At 50.0% G+C, this 25,820-nt stretch overlaps 6 protein-coding genes across 6 annotated transcripts; 2 read left to right on the top strand and 4 right to left on the bottom strand.

Moving 5' to 3' along the window:
* Nucleotides 1-1,381: 1,381 nt before the first annotated feature.
* Nucleotides 1,382-3,424, bottom strand: EV422DRAFT_288703 (uncharacterized protein). The gene has a single exon (XM_053066023.1). It carries the CDS (start codon nucleotides 3,058-3,060, stop codon nucleotides 1,474-1,476), a length of 1,587 nt encoding a protein of 528 aa, XP_052921521.1. The 5' UTR covers nucleotides 3,061-3,424; the 3' UTR covers nucleotides 1,382-1,473.
* A 1-nt stretch (nucleotide 3,425) lies between these two features.
* Nucleotides 3,426-4,297, top strand: EV422DRAFT_288702 (short-chain dehydrogenase/reductase SDR). Its single transcript, XM_053066022.1, has one exon. The coding sequence runs from the start codon at nucleotides 3,672-3,674 to the stop codon at nucleotides 4,035-4,037; it is 366 nt and encodes a 121-aa protein (XP_052921522.1). The 5' UTR covers nucleotides 3,426-3,671; the 3' UTR covers nucleotides 4,038-4,297.
* A 1,625-nt stretch (nucleotides 4,298-5,922) lies between these two features.
* Nucleotides 5,923-7,111, bottom strand: EV422DRAFT_545709 (uncharacterized protein). The gene has a single exon (XM_053071471.1). It carries the CDS (start codon nucleotides 6,734-6,736, stop codon nucleotides 6,077-6,079), a length of 660 nt encoding a protein of 219 aa, XP_052921523.1. The 5' UTR covers nucleotides 6,737-7,111; the 3' UTR covers nucleotides 5,923-6,076.
* Nucleotides 7,112-8,913: 1,802 nt separating this feature from the next.
* On the bottom strand, nucleotides 8,914-9,785 carry EV422DRAFT_289107 (ricin B lectin domain-containing protein). The gene is made up of 2 exons (XM_053066026.1): nucleotides 9,269-9,785; nucleotides 8,914-9,140 (listed from the first exon to the last, which is right to left on the bottom strand). Exons 1-2 carry the CDS (start codon nucleotides 9,549-9,551, stop codon nucleotides 8,992-8,994), a joined length of 432 nt encoding a protein of 143 aa, XP_052921524.1. The 5' UTR covers nucleotides 9,552-9,785; the 3' UTR covers nucleotides 8,914-8,991.
* Nucleotides 9,786-10,196: 411 nt separating this feature from the next.
* On the bottom strand, nucleotides 10,197-11,963 carry EV422DRAFT_545714 (Alpha/Beta hydrolase protein). The gene is made up of 2 exons (XM_053071472.1): nucleotides 10,623-11,963; nucleotides 10,197-10,550 (listed from the first exon to the last, which is right to left on the bottom strand). The coding sequence occupies exon 1, from the start codon at nucleotides 11,601-11,603 to the stop codon at nucleotides 10,638-10,640; it is 966 nt and encodes a 321-aa protein (XP_052921525.1). The 5' UTR covers nucleotides 11,604-11,963; the 3' UTR covers nucleotides 10,197-10,550; nucleotides 10,623-10,637.
* Nucleotides 11,905-13,128, top strand: EV422DRAFT_289204 (uncharacterized protein). Its single transcript, XM_053066027.1, has one exon. The coding sequence runs from the start codon at nucleotides 12,143-12,145 to the stop codon at nucleotides 13,034-13,036; it is 894 nt and encodes a 297-aa protein (XP_052921526.1). The 5' UTR covers nucleotides 11,905-12,142; the 3' UTR covers nucleotides 13,037-13,128.
* The last annotated feature ends 12,692 nt before the right edge of the window (nucleotides 13,129-25,820 follow it).

Here is a 25,820-nt window from a genome sequence, read left to right on the forward strand (position 1 = left end):
CTGGAGGGTACAGATCTGGGCGCGTGCTGAGAGTTCTATGGTACGTGGTTATAGGATGCTGGAATCGGGTGCCACCAGAAGTTTACACCTGCGGAGTCCCTGAGCCTTGATTGACTCTGGAACGTTTCTGATGCGCCACTCGAAGGGGTTTGGGATGGATGGGGTTGACGTGAATGCTCTGCATCGCCCTTCGTCTGACCCGACACTCCGAGAAGCAAGGGCCCGAAGGTGCTTGTGCATGCATGTGTGGAACAGCCATGTTGTCTTAAGGGTGTTGGCATCAACAAAGTAGGAACAGCCATTGGGAACGCAGCGCTGCATCCATTTGTGTGGCAGCGCGCCAGAAGGCTTCTGTCCATCGCGCCAGAAGGGGTTCAATTGTGTAGATGAACTATTTGGAGTGGCACGCTTATCCGTACTATTTGGTCTCGTATGACGTTAAATGACCAGGATTGTAGATCAGCCTGACTAGATTGGTGGAAGGTCAGGCGAGACTACGACACTCGGTGAGTGACCTTCGTATATATACTTGTGGAATCGTAAGTGCTTCACTCTGACGTTGCTTCTTTGCATTTGAGTATTGACGGTGTCTTGCATGCTTTGCACTTCCGTTTCTTACGGGTTGGCAACTTGGCTCGGAGTTGGCGTTTGCTGAGTAGTTTGCACAGTACATAAACAGTATTTGCTCACGCGACGTCGAGTCCGACCGGCGATAACCCAAACACCTTAATCGGAAGTCGAGCCGCAACCCCAACTGCATCGGCGCCTAGGGAAGGTCTGGAAAACCTTGAACAGGACACTGCGAGAGGGTGAGAAACACCCACACAATATCCTGGCTCCGCCCTCCAGCTCACAGCAATACATATACACTGGTCTGGCGACGGAGACCAATGTCCAACCCCCACCCGAACAGCCCAAATCCCTTGCTCGCCCAACCCCTCCTCGCCTGATCGGGATGCCTGTCTCGTCTTTCACCGCCGGGCGCAATGCGCTCCTCAACCCCCGCAACAGCAACTTCGAACCAACGCAACGGAAATATCCTTCACCCACTTTTGCACCCTTTCGCCCGAAGATGCCGCGGCCAGAGATGGCGTTAGCGCACGCTTGAACGAACCCAAAAACCTTTCCTCGACCGTTTCTTTCCTTGTGGTCGCGTCACATAGAAGTAGATGTAATTCTTCAATTCTAGCCACAAGGCATGGGTCGGACCTCGATCTACAAAACTTCATAGCCAAGCCGTGTCTCTCAACTACTCGAATACGCCCAGATCGATTGAGTATCCGCGCCATTGCTACATCTCTCTTTGATCACGCCAAAACAACGAGTCCGGTTCAACTCAGTGACAACCTCCGACCAGGGCTTCGTCCATTCGGCTTCCAGAGCCTCCAGAATGTCGCATCATTTGTCCTAGTTGCCACCCGCCAGTTCGGAGAGGGTAGGCATCGGATGGTTGACGGTGTATACTGATGGCAGCTAGTTCTTTGGTTGGTATCGGGAGTGGGTATCGGGGTCCGTAGCACTGAGAGGAGTGTACGGCGGAGGAGCAGTCGTTTCCGTGCGGGGCAAAGCTGTTGTGTTCGAAATGGTGTTTGAAATGGCCTGTTCTGGGCTTTGCGACGTGCGTGCAGGGACCACATTGAAGGTTTGCGGCAATTTGGATGTGAACAAAGGCCGCGCGGACTGAGGGCCGTTGGTATCGTTAGTGTCATTGATGACATCGGTGGCTGCGGATGTCGACGGGGTTTGGCTTCGCGCAGATGATGATGATGTGCCCGTCTCCGGGTCAGAAGTATTTACGTTCTTCGCGACGGCTCTTGGCGCGTTCTTCCGTTTCTTTAGGAACCAGACGACAGCACCGATAACGACCGCCGCAATCGCAGCAGCAGCTATGCCCCCAATGGCCACTGGTGAAAGGCCCTTAGATCCGGAAGTCGGCGCGCCGACCGTCGTGCCATTTGATGGAGCTTCCGTTCCCGGAGTTGTTGACGTTGAGGGGGGCGATGGCGGGCCGGCGAACGGGCCAGTGGACGGGCGTGCCGGAGACCAATCATCGCTGGTCATGACGGGGTCGAACCAAACGCCTTTTTCCATATCCCACGCGTACAAAGTCGGCACGCCTGTCAACCACTTCATAACGTCGCTGTCCGTCCTCCCCGCGACATAAAGCACCTTTCCTAAGACCGTGCAATATAGAGTTCTCAGCGCCGGCGCCGGATCACCGACAACTCCATTTGATGCCATTCCACTTCCGGACGTCAGGTTCTTCCACGTGCTTGGCGTGGAGGTCGGATCGAGAGAATAGGTCTGCCCATCAAAGTAGGTGAAATCGCGGAGAGTCGAGTTCGTAAAAGACCTGCCCCCGTAAACGACCAGCTTGCCCACGTCCGTACCGTTTGGGTTCACCATGCAGAGATGTTCGCGTGGGGAAGGTATGGCGGGCGAGGAGGACGGCTCTTGCGACCATCCAGCGGAGAGGTTGTCGAGTTCGAGGGACATGACGGTATTGGAAAAGCGGAATGAAGTACTGGCATTGCCGAAACCACCAAAATAGAGGAGCCTGGAGCCCACGACGGCGCCGGCGCCGCCGTTCAGGCTCATGGGCAGGTCAGGCAGACGGGTCCATGTATCGCTCGACAACATATGCACCGCGGACGTGAACGCTTTGCGGGCGAGATCCCACCCACCCATGACAAACAGCGCGTTCTTGCCGCCGACAAGCACGGCTTGAGTTGTCAATGGGGGTGAGTTGAGGGCGGTCATCGCCGACCATGTGTTGGAGAGGAGATCGCAATACCACCATCCTTTGGAGTCCTTTTGCACATACAGCCTGTCACCGACGAGCGCCGACCAAGCCAACCCATCAAAGATGGCCGGCGGACCCGGAGTGACCTTGTGCCATTGGCGTGTGCTAGGGGTGAATTTCCAGAGCGAATGTGCGTTTGTCTGGTTGGCGCCGCGGTTATCGGCGCCGTAGAGGAGAATGGACTCGTTGTAGACGCTCAAAGTGGAGGTGCTGAAGTAGTTAGGGTCACTGTCCTCGGTGGAGGTGGTGAACGACATGGCGGAGGGTATGAAGAGATTGCTTTCCGTCCCCAAGCCGCCCGCTTGTGTGTGATTGCGGCTCAGCGTGGGAGGGTGGCTGGGAGCCGAATCTGGAAACTTGATGAAGCCACCACGGAGCGCCGGAGGTAGGGTGGCTGGCAACCCAGATTTTTCACGCTTGCCATCTTGCCTTGCCGCCGCTTGCCATCTTACCCGGCAAGGCAAGGGTGATCTGGATCCACGCCTTAAGTTGGTCTTAAGCACGAAATAAGTCAGGGTTAGGGTTACATGAGTCACACTCGGCGTGTTCTTCAGTAGCTTCAGTCCCTTCAGTAGCGTGTTCTTCAGTATTTGCAGAGCTCTTGCCAACTGGCAAGGTCCGCGCGGTGCTTGCCAGCCGATAAGCAGCCCGCCGCTTGCCAAATTGGCAACCCGCTTGCCCCTTGCCAGCCACCCTAGCCGGAGGGGTTCAAGAACCGCAAGTCAAATGCGTAAGGTTAGTAGATTGTTGTTGTCAAGGACCCTCATGTGATCTGTCGCTTAGAGCATGTGACTTGGGGATCCATTTGAGATTTGTATCGATACGGTAAAAACCTTGGATACCGGGCATTCTTTTCATATATTCCCCCATGAGCCCTAACCCTAACCCTAACCCGAAGGGCAATTCTATCATGTTGACCGGATCGAGCGCCGGCACAACCGGTGCGGCATTCAGCGTCTACATATACAACGCAAGCAAGGCGGCAATCCGCAACGTCGCGCGGACTTGGGCGGAGGACCTGAAGGGCACGGGTATCAAGGCAAACGTTCTATCGCCCGGACCGACGGCGATGGACCTCGCCAAGGAGGCGTTAGGCGAGGACGGCATAAAAGCTTTTGCGCGCATGGCCGATCCGGCAGAGATCGGGGCCGTAGCTGCTTTCCTTGCATCAGATGATAGCACTTTCATGACTGCTAGCGAGATCGCCTTCGACGGGGATCTTGCGCAAATCTGACGCGCAGTCTACCACTCCCGTTTTTCTCTTCCTCTTTCCATGTTCTCTTGTGCTCCTTACCGTACGCACCACATCGTTGACACCACATTGTACGCACATCTTTGATTGATCAGAACCTATAAAGCATCCGTACCCACTGAGGCTGTCAAATATACCCGAATATTGTCTCTGCTTGCGAACCCCGGTTTGGCACATGGGTTTACATAGCGGTCTCGATGCAGACGACAACGTACTCTTCGACGATTGTGGTCCCATTGTTGTGGTTTGGGACACTTAGCGTTGTGGTTGGAAAAACTTCTGTTCCGTCCGCTTCCCCTTCTCTGGCTATTGGTTGGGCTGGCACGTCTGTTTAAAACTATGCATTTTCTACCTGCGCGCCCACGCCGGTTGCGCTTAGGATTTTAGTCATTCTAACCCTACACATATAAGGTCTTTTCGTAGGTCCACGGCGTACGGCGAACGATCAAACGGAACAGGCAATGAAAGCGCTGTCGGAGCTGTCGGAGGCAGCGCGTCACGCGTTCTCGACGATCGACTCCGAACAGAAGCCGTTACTGCCAACACTTTGCGTATTTACCAGTCACGGAGCGTTCACAAACATGAAGGGGGAGCCGGATAACATTTTTGGAGATGAAAATACTGGGCGGGTTTATGCCACCATCGAAGTGAGGAAACACACCGCAATATAGATCGGTGACACCGAGCATCTCGCCGTTGTATACCAAAGCCCTTGTCGGGACGAAGGAACCTGTGCCAGCCAAAATCTGAGGAGCTGCGTGGAGCAAGCCTTTGGGTAGATGCATCTCAACAGGCTGCATTATGAGGCTGACAAATAGGAACAGACCTGGTTCTTGCACCGTCCGGCCGACACTCCTACGCTGTTCATCTCCTCGGACAATAAACGCAATCGCGGCTATCGGGGCTACATTTCGTAGAGAATCGACGTATTTTGCTGCTGTTGCTCTCAAGACCTACCCCACTGAAAGCTTTCGGGGATCAAGGCGAGTAGACGGTCGAGGGGAGGAAGATACGCCTAGGCGAAGAGGCATGCCTCTGATTGATTTGCCATCTTCCTCCTCTCGACCGTTATCGCGATCAAAGCATGAGTCCACTGGCCCCAGGGCTCCTCGTCCCGCCAGTAGCTTTGACCGCCGTGGCTGTACGACGGGTGATGCGCGGGAGAGTATGGAGACTGATGTCGATACAACCGTGGGTGAGGTTCTGGCGAACCATCAAAAGTCCAAACGCCAGTCAAACCTCTTGATTGGGAGACCCACATATCACACTTATTCCGAAGAGACTTGGTCGTAACCTGTTAGACAGGTGATTGGGGTATCTTGCAACGGAGAACATTCTGGCCGGGATTGGTCTCTGATTGGGGGGCGGAGGAGCGACGGTTAACGGCCATTGCGATTGGGAACCTTCATCGGGCCGTGTTTTTCCATGGCGATATTCGCCGGGACAACATGCTGTTTGAGAAGACTGACGTGTCTCACCGCGGCTTTTCGGTAGATTTGGAGAGGGGGCAGGAGGGACTGAGACGGATTTGGAAGATGAGGGGTTGGCGGTTGCGGCATTGCAGAACTTCCAATAACTGCTGGTTTCTTCAACTCCTTGGACTTATGTCTTCGTCTGGAAGATTGAACTACCGGCAGGAGAACCCGGCGAATTTCAAACTGTAAGACACTAGGACGAGTTGATGTACCGCAGGACTCCCTCGTATACCTTCTTCCGTGCTATGCGACGGGTTTCAGTCACCATCACCTCCCGCGGGGGAACAGGCGTAATGCACAGCATAGTACTAGGCGAGAGAGTCCTCCCATGGGTTGGCATACATGGTTCCGATGCATACAATACCCTCTCCTTGAGTATGCCAAATGTAACTCAAGGAGGTTTATTGACCAATACAGAACAATATACGCCGATAGCTCCGCGAGCACATCTATTGACATTCGCGAGACTTAGCGTCCATACTCAAACTCAAGTTCTAAATTAATCTACACGTCGTAAAGTATTGCTTGTTGTCCATCTACGTCCGGCTACTCTGAACTTGGAATAGTTGAAGCGCCCGACGGTTTTGCTCGCCAAGACAGAGAAGATGCCGCGCGCGACGAGCTCATGGAGGATGATTGTGCTCTTTCGGATACAGGTGAGGACCGCACAAACGGCGGGGTCCTTTCGCTCAAAGCAAACTGCTCCTGCGCAAGCTTCATATTAATCTTCTTCCTTGCCAAACGCACTATTAGCTTCCCCTCAGTCCACGGGGACTTTTTCCCATCCAGTTTTCCAATCGCTCCGTCAGCATCCGACTTCGACGACAAGTCTACAAAGACGTAGAAGCGGTCTCCAGGTGATTCCCCTGCGGCATGCCAGGGTGAGACCATCTTTGACACTGCGACCACTTCAAATCCCTTGAAGAGCTCCTGAATCGCGCAGTCTACTGCCTTCTGTGGCGCCATCCGGGGAAGACCGCCTACGAACAACCTCCTCCCCTCGAGTAGAGGGTCTATCGAGTGTGTTGCAGCGTCGTCTCGGTTCCATCTGTCAAAAGCGGGCTCCTGACGCACAAGCGGTTCCCGGGAGGTGCGAAAGCCCCCACCGGCGGGCTTGAAACGCAAAACATTCGACGGGCCATCCTTCTTCACCGTAGCGAAGTTGACCTTGATAGGCCTTCCCCGTAGTTCCTTCCCTCTCAACATTTCAATTGCGGGTAGCCCGGGTTCCGACCTGTCATAGGGTCCGTGGACATGGAAACGGAAGTGTGCGGAATCCTGTGCGCTACTCGCAAGTCCGTAATTTCTCTGGCTTGAACGGCGTAGAATAGGTTGCCGACATAAAGACGAGGTCCGCCCTCTTCTTGTTGTGGTAGGTGAGTGTGCATGGCGGCTGTCGGCAGGTTAGGAGGGTTTCGTTGTTGTGGGTAGACGAGGTAGTAAGGGATCGAGAGTCTGAAAAAACGAACCAAGCTTTTTACCAGCTCAGCGCTCACATATCCTACTTACAGTACTTACGGGGCTTACGTACGTACAGTCAAGTCTCAGTTGACGGAAAGGGTTTGGCCTTTCCGCCAACTGAATTTTCTGCCAACTGAACAGAGAGCGTGACTAGAAGTGGGTAACTCGCGTTAGAATTGGGTAGCTCGGGAGAACGGTCGTTCTCTTCATCCTCACTGCCAAGATCCTTCGCAATTGCCAAACTTTTTGCCACAGAATGCAATGGCACTGTTGCCCTCTGCTACTAGAAGAGCTATGACCACTGCCGGCACGGCCAGGCGTGGTATTCACTGCCGGCACGGCCAGGCGTGATTGTTAGCTTGACTTTTGGTGGGGGTGGCATTCTGCCATTGCGGTGGCATTCTGCAAATGCTGTTTGGAAATGGCAGAAGGTTTCGCCGCACCGCAGAAGGTGGTGCGGTGGCTCCCTCCATCTCTCCTTGTCATAAAAAGGGATTGCAACTGTACAGAGAGAACCTATGCCCAAATTTCCAAAGCTGAACAGAGGTCCTGGGTGGTGAGAACTTCCGTGACAAAAAGGTATATTGACAGCAGAAGAATACCGCTAAATGGGAGTGGGAAAAGGCTATATGACAGGGGGTATTTTGGACAGGTGTATTATGTTGGGTCCTCGTTGGCGGATTCTGGTGACGGTACTGGGAGCCACGCCAAGATTGCGGCGCTTTTTCGGAGTTCGGGAGGGCAACATGCCTGTGAAATGCTTTGAGATGGTGAAGGTTTCGAAGGCTCTACGGCACGGCTCTTTTGGGCGTGGCTGTACAGGCTGTATAGGCTGCCTCTTCCGTCAACTGAAATTTCCTTCAACTGAATTTCCGTCAACTGAGACTTGACTGTAGGTTTGCGCAGGCGCGCGTCAACAACTCCGCTGCCTTCGTCGACGCATTTCCAGACTGATTACGGCCACGCTTACCCCATATCAGCATCCATTGACGACTGCCTTGTGTCACCGCTCACCACTCATTCGGCAGCAAAAAAACTTTTGTCGTCAACTCTCCGCTAGCAAACCAACAGCCTCAAACTCCATGAAGGGCTTTATTCTAGCCCCCGTCTTGCTCTCATTGCTGGCGCCATAACCCTAACCCTAACCCATGGACAATGGACATCGAAATCGAGAATTTTCTGTATAAAGTAGGACTTTCCAGCTGCAAGGAGCCCCGCGAAACTGCTACGCCCGTGCGGCGCAGATTTCGCTAATCCCTACTTTACGACTCTTTACTGCCTCCTTGCTATCCAGAGCGCTACACGGAAAAGCCAGCGGTTTTGTGGTAAGGGTGCAGTTTAGTGGGCTCTCGAATTTAATGTACGCGGTTAAGGGTTCCCATTTAAAAGATATATTACTTTTCAACAAATTACCGACCCCCCCTAACCCCCACCCTCCTTAACCCCCACCTAACCCTAACCCTAATCCTAACCAGGGGGCCGGTGACTTACCCTAACCTTAACCTAACCTTAAGTCAATTTAAGTTCACGCGTAACTTAAATTCGAAAACCCACTAAACTGCACCCTAGCCGCGGATTGTCCATCATGAGGGCCTGCTACGATCAGAAGGGATGGAAGAGCCGCTTGTCATTGTACTTTTCTCATACGGGGAAACTCCTTTCCCTTCCCTCAATCATGCACACACAAAATACCGAGGCAAGCTCCGAAACGCTGTCTCGTCAATATGCCGTCAAAACCTTATCACGACAGAGCTTCATCGTGTAAGGGGTCAACAGCAAACCGCCAGGCACAAAAAGAACGGCTTTTGAGAAGTCCACATCGCAAGAATCGCAACATAATATAGTACATCGTCGGTCGGAAACAGAAAACTGTCAGTCCAGATTGTGTTGAATAATGGCATTGTAATTGCGTCTTTGACAGAAGCTTCTAATCGTCACCCCAACTTAACGGTAACGGTTCTACAGTAATCTAACATCTTTTCAATCCATTACAATACAGCTTAGTAGTACCATCCCTGCCCGGCGGAGCCGTTGCAATCCCAGACATTAACCGCCGTACCCGAGTCTGCGATGTTACCGTTGGTGTCGAGGCAGTAGCCGTAGCCGTTGACGAGGGAGTGGCCGGCCCAGTGCCATTTCTGGCCAACATCTGTTGTGTTACGAAGTGGGTTGTTGTGGTGATGCATGGAGCAAGGTAAGAGATAAGATGCAAGGAGAAGATTTGTGGCGGTGAGTGATGAGAGAAAGATCGCATGAAACCTAAGACAAATTACTAACTGTTGCTACATTCCCAAAGCTCAGCGGTGGTCCTTCCAGGACCATTGCCCCTGGTGTCAAGGCAGAGGCTGCCGGACACGACCCAGAAGTCCGCACCGTCTGTAATGGCCCACTGTTGGTTGTCACCACCGTTGCAGTCCCAGACCTGGAGGGCTTGACCTTGTAGCCGGTTGCCGTAGGGAACGTCAAGGCATTTGCCGAAGCTGTTCCTGAGGTTCACCATGATGCCCGCGTTGGCGCTGACCGCAAGGAGGGTGACGATGGCGAGCTTTGCGAAGAACATTGTTGGTTTTCGGCTTATTTCAAGGGATACTGTGGGATGTCTGTCGGAAAAGGGTCCATCCCCCTTTTTATATGAATTTCACCGGCCCCTCGCTCGCATTGATGATTGCTGTGGAGCGTGGAGGGTACCATAGTCGACGGTACAGTACATGGTGGATCATAGATGGTGGACCGTGTATCTTGACGGGTGACTTACTTAGCATAGACGGTGTTACGGATTTTGCAAGACGGAGGAGTGTTTGTTCGTGAATAGACTACCTAAAAACGAGCGGCTAGCCGACGCCCGTTCGACGCTTCAAGTTAATCATTACCCGGCAAGCGCCAATCAGACGCCAAATGTCGGCGTCCGGTTGGCGACTGTTTAACGCGCGATAGACTGCCTGAATGAGTTTCGCGATGAGTGCGTCTGTGCGTGCGGCTAGGCAATAATGAGGGTTGTGGACTCGGGAAAGTCGCGGGCGTTGAGCGGCTAGAAGGGGGCTGGATGAGGTGTGCGGCTCGGGAATGAGAGTTGTGGAGTCTGGACTCGGGGATACGCCTGCCTTGAAGGTTCGTTGAACGTGGTTGTACCTCTTTCTTTATTCTGATCGGTGTCCACCGTTCGTGTTGGAGGTACTGTACCACGACAAAAGTTTTCGGAATCTTCGGGGGGTTTTATATGCGGCAATGGCATATTTTTCTATTCATGAGCCCATACGTATACAGTATTACAACCTATTCTGCACTACAACCGCTTGTGTCTCTAAACGCGGCCTGCACTTGGCCCTTTGTGGTGTGAACCTTATGATTATATGTTGCCCATACTTTCAAGTACCGATACAGTCACATGTCTTGCTGCGTTGAAGCAGTGTCTGACCACCGCTCTATATATATCATCAAAACACAAAAAGCGGTAGCTTCGCACTGCGGAACTAGGGATCGGAGAAAGCAGTCGATCGAGAGGAGACTCTTTCCGTAATGTTACTCGGATGTAGTTCCCTCAACTCGCATGTTGCACCAACTAAAAATGGATGTATCGTACACTACAATGAGTCAGTCGATGGACCACCAACCTCCAACCGAGCCACACTACCTGCATAGGCTAATTTCACAGCCGGGATAAACTCTCCTTCAAGAACTCCGCAGCCAACACGTATGCCTCATCCCTGACCTCCGCCTCCCGGGTGCCATCTCGGGCTTTCTTGTCCCAAGCATGCCCCACACCTTCCAGTCTCTTAACGAGAACCTTCCGCCCACGATGGTCCTCGGTTGCTCGCTGCTCCAGCCGGTGCCCCAGTTCCTCGGCCTCCGCACACAGGAGATCCCCAGCACATGTAAGAATGAGGTAGTCCGAGTCGCTGAATCGTGTCAGGTCGGCACGGGAAGGTGAGATGAGTGGGTTGGCGAGGTCGGCTGTCACACCGGGGTATGCCTTTCCAAACAATTCAAGAATGAAAGGCGGTGTGGGATCAACGAGGTCGCCAACGGCGGTCTTGGCTTCAGGCGGGATAGATTTATCAGTAGGAGGGTAAAACGTTACCACAGCACGCGGAATCGTCAATCCCATGTCGAGCCCAAAACCACCTCCTGCGGCAGATTGTGTCCTTAAACAAACTCCAAGTGCCAAGGTTCCACCGGAACTGAAGCCGGTAACCGCGATCCTCCCGATATCATAGACTTCGCGCCTCCCCAACACCCAACGCACCACATCCTCCACATCCTCCACGGCAGCGGGAAACGCGTCCTCGGGCGCTTTGCGATAATCCGCGTCAATTACGACGCAACCAACATCTTCTGCCATCGATGCGCAAAACTTTGCGTCTTGCCCATGAACCGGTAGAATAAAGCCTCCTGCATGCCAGTTGATGATAACGGCACTGGGCGCGTTGCTGTGACAGAGGATCGGAGGAGTATAGATGTGTGCTTTGATCGTCCTTGTGGGGTCGCGCGAGGGGATCTCGGTGAATGTGCGGAAGGCGCAGGGTGGAGGGCGGCTGGCTGACTTTGCGATGAAGCGAAGTAGAGTGAGGAGGAGGTAGTCGCGGAACTTGCTGCATAGGGATGATATGCTCATGTTAGAGTGCCGCGGGATGATGCAGTGGGTTGCAGAAGCTAATGGACAAGCGGTGCTGGACCCAGTGCCAACTTTTCTTGTGCTGGCAACTTGCCACTCGCACTCTGAAACGGCACTCCTACTTATACAGATTGTATTGCAATGGGGCGCTTGAGCGAGGCTGGGGCCTTTTGCCTTCGGTGAAAGGCCGATGAGAGGCTTTCTGGCAGTGATGTTGCATGTCGCTGCTATGCCAATCGCCAACGTGCCACGTGGATAGCCGCGTTTGACCTTCCCACGCAGCTTCCCACGGGCGCAACATTTCAACCGTTCATATTCGCCAGTTTCGACGCAGGTTTCGACGTCGCCACGGCCTTCGGCAACGGCCCATCCTCGCAGCTCCCCTCATCTCCGCACTCACCGCCGCACTCCATCCGGGAAGCATCTCCCGCTCAATAACTTCTTGGACGTTCAGAACAACCTTCGCGCTCACACCCAGCTTCGGCATATCCTCCGCAACGCACAAGTCCGCTTCGGTCTCGCCCTGTCACTCACCCACCATGGCGAGTGGAACCTTGTTGCATTTCGTTCAGAATGCAGTTTTACCCCCCATACCGCGGCACATTACACTGTCCGGGACGTCTACCACGACGCCAACCCACCCGCTAACAGATATCAATACTCTCGAGGAGTGGTCTGATTTTTCAATTGCCGTTCTGGCAAATCGCCCTCTCCTTGGCAGCAAGTGGTTTCAGAAGCACATTTACACCCCACGCACTCCGGTGTCATCAGAGACCAATGTGCACGCCTTTGCTGACTATACCTTGCACGAAACCTTAAGTGACGCCTTGGAGGCGCTAGGTCACTCCGGGTACAAAATCGTTGATATCACGGGCAACAACTCTGTGGTCTCAGACCCGGACAGGATACTCGAGCAAAACGGAGGAAAACCAATTTTGACCATCGAGTTCAAGACCCCGTGGGCGTTTCCCAAGCAGAACGATATTGTGACGGCATATCGAAATTCCCACCCCAAGTCCAAAGTTCGCCGCGCGATCGACCAGATATATGGCTACATGACTTTCAACCATCATCGTTTTGGAGTTTTGACCACATACGAGGAGACTTACTTCCTGCAGCGCAAAGGTTCGCAATTAGGCGGTCAATTGCAAATTGTAGGCCCTTTTGGCTACAACAAATCTACGCCATTCACAGTCATGGAGGCGTACGTTACGCTCCTCCTACTCGCTATGGATAAGTGGTTCTATGCGTCGCCGACCACATCGCCGTCGCCATCTCGCTTCGGGTCCCCTGCTTCGTCGCCGTCTTCCTCCCGCCTCCGGGTGTCATATACACTTACCGATGTGGAGATCGGTCGCGTGACATTTGACAAGGGCAGGGACAGAAGTCGTATGGGTGCGGTGGTGGAAGGGACTTTACGAGGAGTGAAGTGATTTTTAAAATCGTGGACGCGACCAAAAGTACTCTCTACTCGAAGGAACTTGATGACGAAGTGAACCAGTACCGCATCCTGGCACCACTTCAGGGTGATACGATTCCCCGGTTTTTTGGATACTTTCGAGTCTGGAACATGCTCAAAATCATCGCACTCGAAGATTGCGGCATCTCGGTGAAGAGATGGGGGCCACTTCTCAGCTGAGGGCTGATTGCGTACGTTGTCTGGACTCCCTGCACCGTGCTGGCCATATACACGGAGACGTTCGTTTGGAAAACTTTGTCTATTCTGCAACCGACGGAGTGCGAATTTGGATCTTGGATTCACGCGGGCAGGAACTCCAGCAGAAATGGAAGAGGAAGCGGAGGAGCTTATCAACGCCTTTTCTGAGTGGTAGTTGGGCCGGGGAGAAAGCGCTTGCCAAAGCTCCTATTGTTGGTTCGGGTCCTGATGACCTCGTGGCAGTGTATCCCCCTTGCTTTGTCTCGTGCTGGTCGATGCTATCAGTTTCTTGAGTCCTGCATTTTTGGATTAGGGGCGGCTCGCTCTACGAGTGGGTCTATCGGCGTGCACGAGGAAAAGTTCGAACTATACGTAGTACGTGTTAGTTGTAAAGCTTAGTGACTCCTCCCGCACATCTTTTCACTGGCGTAACGGGCTTTTGGGATATCTGCTTCTCCTGCCATCTACGGGGCAGCGTGGTTTCTAAATGTCGGTTGATTTTTGCGGGAGTGCTATGGGGTTCCCGTTTACGGCCAATGAAGGATTCGTTTTCTTGTCAGGCGGCCGGGGCACACGGGGAACATAAAGGGAAGGTCTTAGATCATTCTTCGTTTTCCATCGGATGACTTAAGTCGCGTTGGCTACCGCGATTCCAGATTAGCTTCTGCTCGTTCTTCAACGAACTCAGAAACGGAACGCCTTCGCAAGTAAGGATTGGCCAGTGTCGAAACCCAATGAACGCAGGCTGATAAGATCAATTCGTCATACGCAGTGGCGCGAGGACCGACATACAACACCGCAGACTTGGCTCGGCATTACCGTCTATCCGAACCTTATGGGTTCGATATCGACGACGTTGACCAAATCGCATACCTATTCAATCGTTTTTACACATACCTTGGACATGATCACCATACCAGGCGGGAAGAGATCTTTGGCACTCGCCGGGAGTATCTCTACACCTCTGGCTCGGAGCCTTGGCTGACACCCGCGCACTCTTCAACCTATAATGACAAAAGAGTAGCCGTGGAGAACTCGTTCACGGTTCTGGATCGACCCGCTTTGCAGCCTACCGTGTGAATAAAAGTAGAACAAGAGTATAAGCGCGTCGCGGAAGAAGACCGCATATATTCAGGCGGGGCGAAATGAAAAAGTCAATGGAAAGAGTATTATATGTTCGGGATTTGCGAGGCGCTTGTTTTGTAGTTTAATTCGCGACGGATGAAAGTGATAGGAACTATGGACTTTCAAAGTGGGGGGAGGATGGAGGAGATACCTGCTGAGTCTCCATGCCATGGCCAAAGATGCCATTTGGGGTTTGCACGGAGAGCAGGAACGAAGGACCTTCACTAATCGTATCTCGGACGTGCTCTTCCACACGCAGAGTCAGCATGATCCTGGAGGGCTATCCGAGCGTGAAAGAGTCTACGATAGATTTATGGTATCCAATTTTCGCCACCAGGCCGGCACCACATATGTAACGTCAGAGGAAATGAAGACGATAATGGGGATGTGTTTGGATTTTTCGAGTCCTTTGCCGTCGCTGAAACATCGAAAGTAACGACCGATAAGATATGGATGGTTGGCAGTCAACATCTTCACAAGAGCTAAAAGCCCCTGTTCGTGCGTAGGATATTGAGTTTCCGCGTCCTTTATTTTTCTCGACAAGAAAACCACAGGTCGTCGTTTAGGTAATACTTAGGGTTAGGGTTAGGGTTAGGGTTAGGGTTTAGGGTTAGGGTTAGGGTTAGGGTTAGGGTTAGGGTTAGGGTTAGGGTTAGGGTTAGGGGTTAGGGTTAGGGTTAGGGTTAGGGTTAGGGTTAGGGTTAGGGTTTAGGGTTACAGGACTGTTCCGGGTTATGGGTTATTTTTGGTGGTCCGGAAAGTGTCAAAAATAGGTGCTAGCAATGTTCAGGGGCGTCTTACTGTACTGTACATAAAATTTTGGGGCATGTTTTCCACTCAATGCTCCCGGAAAATCCGTTTTTCAGATTTTTTACTATGAAAATGTGACCAAAACGCATTTTCTGAAACTCTGAGTGGATGGAATTTGCTTAAAGTGGAATATGTCTCAGAAAACATCCCCAAAAACATCTAGGAACCTTCATCTACTCTAGTATTCATCAACTCCTGGCACTTTTTGTTTCCAGGCAATATGGGGGTGTTCTCCAGTTGGCGGCGAATGACTCATTTTGGTTTGCTCTCAATTTGCTACATGTTCAAATCCTTTTGAGGCCCAAATACTTTCTTTTCTTCCACTGCTCCTCCTGATGGTGGAGGATGGCAAATGCCTTTTTGCATTGCAATACATGGATATGACAGGGTGTTTGTCAACCAGCAAATCATGCAAAAAGCATGCAGTGCATGTCCGTTTGCATGCACTATGTCATCCGCACCACCTTGGACACCTGAGGAAAGTTGTGCGGATTTGAAAGATAATATAGTTACGGAAGTGGAACCAGGGAGATTCAATGACTATTGAAGGAGCTATGGCACACGTAAGTCCCCAGGGGTGGGACTTAGAGAATTTTCAAAGATTTTGGTGACTCATGGCGCAGGTTTGATTCTCAGAGGGGGCCAGGCCTTCTTTTCTTTTTTTCCTCCTTCAAAATGTCTTCAAATACGTCTAGCATTGCTTGACAGTGTCAGGAAACAATCAAAAAGCTGAGAAGTGCAGGTAAAAAGTGTTTTTGGCCGATCTACAAGCAAAACATGCGAAAAACCGGCGGTGCGTGTCCATTCGCATGCACTACATCATCCGTTCCACCTTGGCCATCCAAGGCAATGGTGCGGATTCAAAAGATAGTATAGGTACGGAAGGGCAACCAGGGAGTTTCAATCACTATTGACAGAGCTATGGCACCCGCAAGCTCCAATGGGTGGGACTTAGAGAATTTTCGAAAATTTTGCATTTTGCGCCGTCTGGTTGACCTGACCAAACACAGGTAACATTCTACCGACAGACATTGGCATAGTGGCAAGTGCTAATGTTATCTGAACTAGTGCCCCAAGTTCCAACCCCGGTTTTGCTGGGGATACTTTTTTTTTTCTTTTTCCCGCGCCACCCGAAACACGATGTGGGCGTAACGAAAGTTGTAGCCAGATATATGTTCTCATAGTTAAAGTCATCTCAGATGTGCAATTAAGCTGTAAACGGCTGCAGAAAATGCAAAAAACAAAATAGGATTGACGCTTTTCTCAAAATCCAACACCACCTGGAATGCATTAAAGCCAGTCCATACACATGTCCTTTACCTAGGAACCCCCTACAGATGAATTCCCATAGTCCCCGGACACCCATAGCGCACTCTATACAACTCTACTATGCACGCATACTGGTTAGGGTTAGCCTGCGCCCTATCTGGCGAATACGTTTTCAATGCATTTCATCGATGGCAAATAGCGCAGTTGCATAAGATACTCAATTCACAACCGAGGGTGCATGGTTCAAACCTTGCGTTCGACACAACAACAGAGGGATTTTTCCGGGGGCAAAATAAATATCACCATGCACCCATATCAATACGATGTGGACTGGATGGCGGTTACGATCAGTTTAACTGATCTTAACCAGCTGTTCGATAGGTCCACCATTGTCCAAATGGCGGGCGCTCGTCCGCCGTTCAAGGATGACCCATTCTATAAGGAATGGATTACGGTTGTGAGCCAACCGTTCATACTGAGCATCCCGCCGAGTCGGGGTGTTAGAGAGGGGATCATTGAGGGATTATATAGGGACCATGGAATAATTGTGCGGGGGAGTGACAGCCCTAATAGCACGATTCAGGGCAGACAGCATGTGGCGTTGGATACCCTGATTGGGACCTTGTCGGAATGCGTTGAAGGGGGAATGGTTAGGATAGTGCAGTACGGGATGAAGGCTTACTGGGAGACCATGGCAGCGAAGGATGCGGTCTACGAGAGTTCAGGGGGCCGGTCGAATACCTTCGACATAGGATTGATGATCAGGAGCATGGATATCCCGGTGCTGAGGGGACGAGATGAGGCAGGGGATGAGGGTTAGGGTTAGGGTTAGGGTTAGGGTTAGGGTTAGGGTTAGGGTTACAGGACTGTTCCGGGTTATGGGTTATTTTTGGTGGTCCGGAAAGTGTCAAAAATAGGTGCTAGCAATGTTCAGGGGCGTCTTACTGTACTGTACATAAAATTGTGGGGCATGTTTTCCACTCAATGCTCCCGGAAAATCCGTTTTTCAGATTTTTTACTATGAAAATGTGACCAAAACGCATTTTCTGAAGCTCTGAGTGGATGGAATTTGCTTGAAGTGGAATATGTCTCAGAAAACATCCCCAAAAACATCTAGGAACCTTCATCTACTCTAGTATTCATCAACTCCTGGCACTTTTTGTTTCCAGGCAATATGGGGGTGTTCTCCAGTTGGTGGCGAATGGCTCATTTTGGTTTGCTCTCAATTTGCTACATGTTCAAATCCTTTTGAGGCCCAAATACTTTCTTTTCTTCCACTGCTCCTCCTGATGGTGGAGGATGGCAAATGCCTTTTTGCATTGCAATACATGGATATGACAGGGTGTTTGTCAACCAGCAAATCATGCAAAAAGCATGCAGTGCATGTCCGTTTGCATGCACTATGTCATCCGCACCACCTTGGACACCTGAGGAAAGTTGTGCGGATTTGAAAGATAATATAGTTACGGAAGTGGAACCAGGGAGATTCAATGACTATTGAAGGAGCTATGGCACACGTAAGTCCCCAGGGGTGGGACTTAGAGAATTTTCAAAGATTTTGGTGACTCATGGCGCAGGTTTGATTCTCAGAGGGGGCCAGGCCTTCTTTTCTTTTTTTCCTCCTTCAAAATGTCTTTAAATACGTCTAGCATTGCTTGACAGTGTCAGGAAACAATCAAAAAGCTGAGAAGTGCAGGTAAAAAGTGTTTTTGGCCGATCTACAAGCAAAACATGCGAAAAAACCGGCGGTGCGTGTCCATTCGCATGCACTACATCATCCGTTCCACCTTGGCCATCCAAGGCAATGGTGCGGATTCAAAAGATAGTATAGGTACGGAAGGGAAACCAGGGAGATTCAATCACTATTGACAGAGCTATGGCACCCGCAAGCTCCAATGGGTGGGACTTAGAGAATTTTCGAAAATTTTGCATTTTGCGCCGTCTGGTTGACCTGACCAAACACAGGTAACATTCTACCGACAGACATTGGCATAGTGGCAAGTGCTAATGTTATCTGAACTAGTGCCCCAAGTTCCAACCCCGGTTTTGCTGGGGATACTTTTTTTTTTTTTTTCCCGCGCCACCCGAAACACGATGTGGGCGTAACGAAAGTTGTAGCCAGATATATGTTCTCATAGTTAAAGTCATCTCAGATGTGCAATTAAGCTGTAAACGGCTGCAGAAAATGCAAAAAACAAAATAGGATTGACGCTTTTCTCAAAATCCAACACCACCTGGAATGCATTAAAGCCAGTCCATACACATGTCCTTTACCTAGGAACCCCCTACAGATGAATTCCCATAGTCCCCGGACACCCATAGCGCACTCTATACAACTCTACTATGCACGCATACTGGTTAGGGTTAGCCTGCGCCCTATCTGGCGAATACGTTTTCAATGCATTTCACGATGGCAAATAGCGCAGTTGCATAAGATACTCAATTCACAACCGAGGGTGCATGGTTCAAACCTTGCGTTCGACACAACAACAGAGGGATTTTTCCGGGGGCAAAATAAATATCACCATGCACCCATATCAATACGATGTGGACTGGATGGCGGTTACGATCAGTTTAACTGATCTTAACCAGCTGTTCGATAGGTCCACCATTGTCCAAATGGCGGGCGCTCGTCCGCCGTTCAAGGATGACCCATTCTATAAGGAATGGATTACGGTTGTGAGCCAACCGTTCATACTGAGCATCCCGCCGAGTCGGGGTGTTAGAGAGGGGATCATTGAGGGATTATATAGGGACCATGGAATAATTGTGCGGGGGAGTGACAGCCCTAATAGCACGATTCAGGGCAGACAGCATGTGGCGTTGGATACCCTGATTGGGACCTTGTCGGAATGCGTTGAAGGGGGAATGGTTAGGATAGTGCAGTACGGGATGAAGGCTTACTGGGAGACCATGGCAGCGAAGGATGCGGTCTACGAGAGTTCAGGGGGCCGGTCGAATACCTTCGACATAGGATTGATGATCAGAGCATGGATATCCCGGTGCTGAGGGGACGAGATGAGGCAGGGATGAGGGTTAGGGTTAGGGTTAGGGTTAGGGTTAGGGTTAGGGTTAGGGTTAGGGTTAGGGTTAGGGTTAGGGTTAGGGAGGGTTAGGTTAGGGTTAGGGTTAGGGTTAGGGTTGGGTTAGGGTTAGGGTTAGGGTTAGGGTTAGGGTTAGGGTTAGGGTTAGGGTTAGGGTAGTTAGGGTTAGGGTTAGGGTTAGGGTTAGGTTACAGGACTGTTCCCGGTTATGGGTTATTTTTGGCCATCCAAAAAGTGTCATATAAAGTTGCTAGCAATGTTCAGGGCATCTTACTGTAATGTGCTTCAAGTTTTGGGGCATGTTTTCCACTCAATGCCCCGGGAAAATCTGTTTTTCCGATTTTTGACTATGAAAATATTGCCAAAATGCATTTTCTGAAACTCTGAGTGGATGGATTTCGCTTAAAGTGGAATATGTCTCAGAAAACATCCCCAAAAACATCTAGGAACCTTCATCTACTCTAGTATTCATCAACTCCTGGCACTTTTTGTTTCCAGGCAATATGGGGGTGTTCTCCAGTTGGTGGCGAATGACTCATTTTGGTTTGCTCTCAATTGCTACATGTTCAAATCCTTTTGAGGCCCAAATACTTTCTTTTCTTCCCTGCTCCTCCTGATGGTGGAGGAATGCAAATGCCTTAGGGTTAAGGGTTAGGGTTAGGGTTAGGGTTAGGGTTAGGGTTAGGGTTACAGGACTGTTCCCGGTTATGGGTTATTTTTGGCCATCCAAAAAGTGTCATATAAAGTTGCTAGCAATGTTCAGGGGCATCTTACTGTAATGTGCTTCAAGTTTTGGGCATGTTTTTCCACTCAATGCCCCGGGAAAATCTGTTTTTTCCGATTTTTGACTATGAAAATATTGCCAAAATGCATTTTCTGAAACTCTGAGTGGATGGATTTCGCTTAAAGTGGAATATGTCTCAGAAAACATCCCCAAAAACATCTAGGAACCTTCATCTACTCTAGTATTCATCAACTCCTGGCACTTTTTGTTTCCAGGCATATGGGGGTGTTCTCCAGTTGGTGGCGAATGACTCATTTTGGTTTGCTCTCAATTTGCTACATGTTCAAATCCTTTTGAGGCCCAAATACTTTCTTTTCTTCCACTGCTCCTCCTGATGGTGGAGGAATGCAAATGCCTTAGGGTTAGGGTTAGGGTTAGGGTTAGGGTTAGGGTTAGGGTTAGGGTTACAGGACTGTTCCGGGTTATGGGTTATTTTGGTGGTCCGGAAAGTGTCAAAAATAGGTGCTAGCAATGTTCAGGGGCGTCTTACTGTACTGTACATAAAATTGTGGGGCATGTTTTCCACTCAATGCTCCCGGAAAATCCGTTTTTCAGATTTTTTACTATGAAAATGTGACCAAAACGCATTTTCTGAAGCTCTGAGTGGATGGAATTTGCTTGAAGTGGAATATGTCTCAGAAAACATCCCCAAAAACATCTAGGAACCTTCATCTACTCTAGTATTCATCAACTCCTGGCACTTTTTGTTTCCAGGCAATATGGGGGTGTTCTCCAGTTGGTGGCGAATGGCTCATTTTGGTTTGCTCTCAATTTGCTACATGTTCAAATCCTTTTGAGGCCCAAATACTTTCTTTTCTTCCACTGCTCCTCCTGATGGTGGAGGATGGCAAATGCCTTTTTGCATTGCAATACATGGATATGACAGGGTGTTTGTCAACCAGCAAATCATGCAAAAAGCATGCAGTGCATGTCCGTTTGCATGCACTATGTCATCCGCACCACCTTGGACACCTGAGGAAAGTTGTGCGGATTTGAAAGATAATATAGTTACGGAAGTGGAACCAGGGAGATTCAATGACTATTGAAGGAGCTATGGCACACGTAAGTCCCCAGGGGTGGGACTTAGAGAATTTTCAAAGATTTTGGTGACTCATGGCGCAGGTTTGATTCTCAGAGGGGGCCAGGCCTTCTTTTCTTTTTTTTCCTTCCTCCTTCAAAATGTCTTCAAATACGTCTAGCATTGCTTGACAGTGTCAGGAAACAATCAAAAAGCTGAGAAGTGCAGGTAAAAAGTGTTTTTGGCCGATCTACAAGCAAAACATGCGAAAAACCGGCGGTGCGTGTCCATTCGCATGCACTACATCATCCGTTCCACCTTGGCCATCCAAGGCAATGGTGCGGATTCAAAAGATAGTATAGGTACGGAAGGGAACCAGGGAGATTCAATCACTATTGACAGAGCTATGGCACCCGCAAGCTCCAATGGGTGGGACTTAGAGAATTTTCGAAAATTTTGCATTTTGCGCCGTCTGGTTGACCTGACCAAACACAGGTAACATTCAACTACCGACAGACATTGGCATAGTGGCAAGTGCTAATGTTATCTGAACTAGTGCCCCAAGTTCCAACCCCGGTTTTGCTGGGGATACTTTTTTTTTTCTTTTCCCCCGCCACCCGAAACACGATGTGGGCGTAACGAAAGTTGTAGCCAGATATATGTTCTCATAGTTAAAGTCATCTCAGATGTGCAATTAAGCTGTAAACGGCTGCAGAAAATGCAAAAACAAAATAGGATTGACGCTTTTCTCAAAATCCAACACCACCTGGAATGCATTAAAGCCAGTCCATACACATGTCCTTTACCTAGGAACCCCCTACAGATGAATTCCCATAGTCCCCGGACACCCATAGCGCACTCTATACAACTCTACTATGCACGCATACTGGTTAGGGTTAGCCTGCGCCCTATCTGGCGAATACGTTTTCAATGCATTTCATCGATGGCAAATAGCGCAGTTGCATAAGATACTCAATTCACAACCGAGGGTGCATGGTTCAAACCTTGCGTTCGACACAACAACAGAGGGATTTTTCCGGGGGCAAAATAATATCACCATGCACCCATATCAATACGATGTGGACTGGATGGCGGTTACGATCAGTTTAACTGATCTTAACCAGCTGTTCGATAGGTCCACCATTGTCCAAATGGCGGGCGCTCGTCCGCCGTTCAAGGATGACCCATTCTATAAGGAATGGATTACGGTTGTGAGCCAACCGTTCATACTGAGCATCCCGCCGAGTCGGGGTGTTAGAGAGGGGATCATTGAGGGATTATATAGGGACCATGGAATAATTGTGCGGGGGTGACAGCCCTAATAGCACGATTCAGGGCAGACAGCATGTGGCGTTGGATACCCTGATTGGGACCTTGTCGGAATGCGTTGAAGGGGGAATGGTTAGGATAGTGCAGTACGGGATGAAGGCTTACTGGGAGACCATGGCAGCGAAGGATGCGGTCTACGAGAGTTCAGGGGGCCGGTCGAATACCTTCGACATAGGATTGATGATCAGGAGCATGGATATCCCGGTGCTGAGGGGACGAGATGAGGCAGGGGATGAGGGTTAGGGTTAGGGTTAGGGTTAGGGTTAGGGTTAGGGTTAGGGTTAGGGTTAGGGTTAGGGTTAGGGTTAGGGTTAGGGTAGGTTAGGGTTAGGGTTAGGGTTAGGGTTAGGGTTAGGGTTAGGGTTAGGGTTAGGGTTAGGGTTAGGGTTAGGGTTAGGGTTAGGGTAGTTAGGGTTAGGGTTAGGTTAGGGTTAGGGTTAGGGTTAGGGTTAGGGTTAGGGTTAGGGTTAGTTAGGGTTAGGGTTAGGGTTAGGGTTAGGGTTAGGGTTAGGGTTAGGGTTAGGGTTAGGGTTAGGGTTAGGGTTAGGGTTAGGGTTAGGGTTAGGGTTAGGGTTAGGGTTAGGGTTTAGGGTTACAGGACTGTTCCCGGTTATGGGTTATTTTTGGCCATCCAAAAAGTGTCATATAAAGTTGCTAGCAATGTTCAGGGGCATCTTACTGTAATGTGCTTCAAGTTTTGGGGCATGTTTTCCACTCAATGCCCCGGGAAAATCTGTTTTTCCGATTTTTGACTATGAAAATATTGCCAAAATGCATTTTCTGAAACTCTGAGTGGATGGATTTCGCTTAAAGTGGAATATGTCTCAGAAAACATCCCCAAAAACATCTAGGAACCTTCATCTACTCTAGTATTCATCAACTCCTGGCACTTTTTGTTTCCAGGCAATATGGGGGTGTTCTCCAGTTGGTGGCGAATGACTCATTTTGCTCTCAATTTGCTACATGTTCAAATCCTTTTGAGGCCCAAATACTTTCTTTTCTTCCACTGCTCCTCCTGATGGTGGAGGAATGCAAATGCCTTAGGGTTAGGGTTAGGGTTAGGGTTAGGGTTAGGGTTAGGGTTAGGGTTACAGGACTGTTCCGGGTTATGGGTTATTTTGGTGGTCCGGAAAGTGTCAAAAATAGGTGCTAGCAATGTTCAGGGGCGTCTTACTGTACTGTACATAAAATTGTGGGGCATGTTTTCCACTCAATGCTCCCGGAAAATCCGTTTTTCAGATTTTTTACTATGAAAATGTGACCAAAACGCATTTTCTGAAGCTCTGAGTGGATGGAATTTGCTTGAAGTGGAATAGTCTCAGAAAACATCCCCAAAAACATCTAGGAACCTTCATCTACTCTAGTATTCATCAACTCCTGGCACTTTTGTTTCCAGGCAATATGGGGGTGTTCTCCAGTTGGTGGCGAATGGCTCATTTTGGTTTGCTCTCAATTTGCTACATGTTCAAATCCTTTTGAGGCCCAAATACTTTCTTTTCTTCCACTGCTCCTCCTGATGGTGGAGGATGGCAAATGCCTTTTTGCATTGCAATACATGGATATGACAGGGTGTTTGTCAACCAGCAAATCATGCAAAAAGCATGCAGTGCATGTCCGTTTGCATGCACTATGTCATCCGCACCACCTTGGACACCTGAGGAAAGTTGTGCGGATTTGAAAGATAATATAGTTACGGAAGTGGAACCAGGGAGATTCAATGACTATTGAAGGAGCTATGGCACACGTAAGTCCCCAGGGGTGGGACTTAGAGAATTTTCAAAGATTTTGGTGACTCATGGCGCAGGTTTGATTCTCAGAGGGGGCCAGGCCTTCTTTTCTTTTTTCCTCCTTCAAAATGTCTTTAAATACGTCTAGCATTGCTTGACAGTGTCAGGAAACAATCAAAAAGCTGAGAAGTGCAGGTAAAAAGTGTTTTTGGCCGATCTACAAGCAAAACATGCGAAAAACCGGCGGTGCGTGTCCATTCGCATGCACTACATCATCCGTTCCACCTTGGCCATCCAAGGCAATGGTGCGGATTCAAAAGATAGTATAGGTACGGAAGGGAAACCAGGGAGATTCAATCACTATTGACAGAGCTATGGCACCCGCAAGCTCCAATGGGTGGGACTTAGAGAATTTTCGAAAATTTTGCATTTTGCGCCGTCTGGTTGACCTGACCAAACACAGGTAACATTCTACCGACAGACATTGGCATAGTGGCAAGTGCTAATGTTATCTGAACTAGTGCCCCAAGTTCCAACCCCGGTTTTGCTGGGGATACTTTTTTTTTCTTTTTCCCGCGCCACCCGAAACACGATGTGGGCGTAACGAAAGTTGTAGCCAGATATATGTTCTCATAGTTAAAGTCATCTCAGATGTGCAATTAAGCTGTAAACGGCTGCAGAAAATGCAAAAAACAAAATAGGATTGACGCTTTTCTCAAAATCCAACACCACCTGGAATGCATTAAAGCCAGTCCATACACATGTCCTTTACCTAGGAACCCCCTACAGATGAATTCCCATAGTCCCCGGACACCCATAGCGCACTCTATACAACTCTACTATGCACGCATACTGGTTAGGGTTAGCCTGCGCCCTATCTGGCGAATACGTTTTCAATGCATTTCATCGATGGCAAATAGCGCAGTTGCATAAGATACTCAATTCACAACCGAGGGTGCATGGTTCAAACCTTGCGTTCGACACAACAACAGAGGGATTTTTCCGGGGGCAAAATAAATATCACCATGCACCCATATCAATACGATGTGGACTGGATGGCGGTTACGATCAGTTTAACTGATCTTAACCAGCTGTTCGATAGGTCCACCATTGTCCAAATGGCGGGCGCTCGTCCGCCGTTCAAGGATGACCCATTCTATAAGGAATGGATTACGGTTGTGAGCCAACCGTTCATACTGAGCATCCCGCCGAGTCGGGGTGTTAGAGAGGGGATCATTGAGGGATTATATAGGGACCATGGAATAATTGTGCGGGGGAGTGACAGCCCTAATAGCACGATTCAGGGCAGACAGCATGTGGCGTTGGATACCCTGATTGGGACCTTGTCGGAATGCGTTGAAGGGGGAATGGTTAGGATAGTGCAGTACGGGATGAAGGCTTACTGGGAGACCATGGCAGCGAAGGATGCGGTCTACGAGAGTTCAGGGGGCCGG

This window comes from Fimicolochytrium jonesii, assembly GCF_025526975.1.
Source record: "Fimicolochytrium jonesii strain JEL569 chromosome Unknown EV422scaffold_36, whole genome shotgun sequence".
In the NCBI taxonomy this organism is placed as follows: Eukaryota; Fungi; Chytridiomycota; class Chytridiomycetes; order Spizellomycetales; family Powellomycetaceae; genus Fimicolochytrium; species Fimicolochytrium jonesii.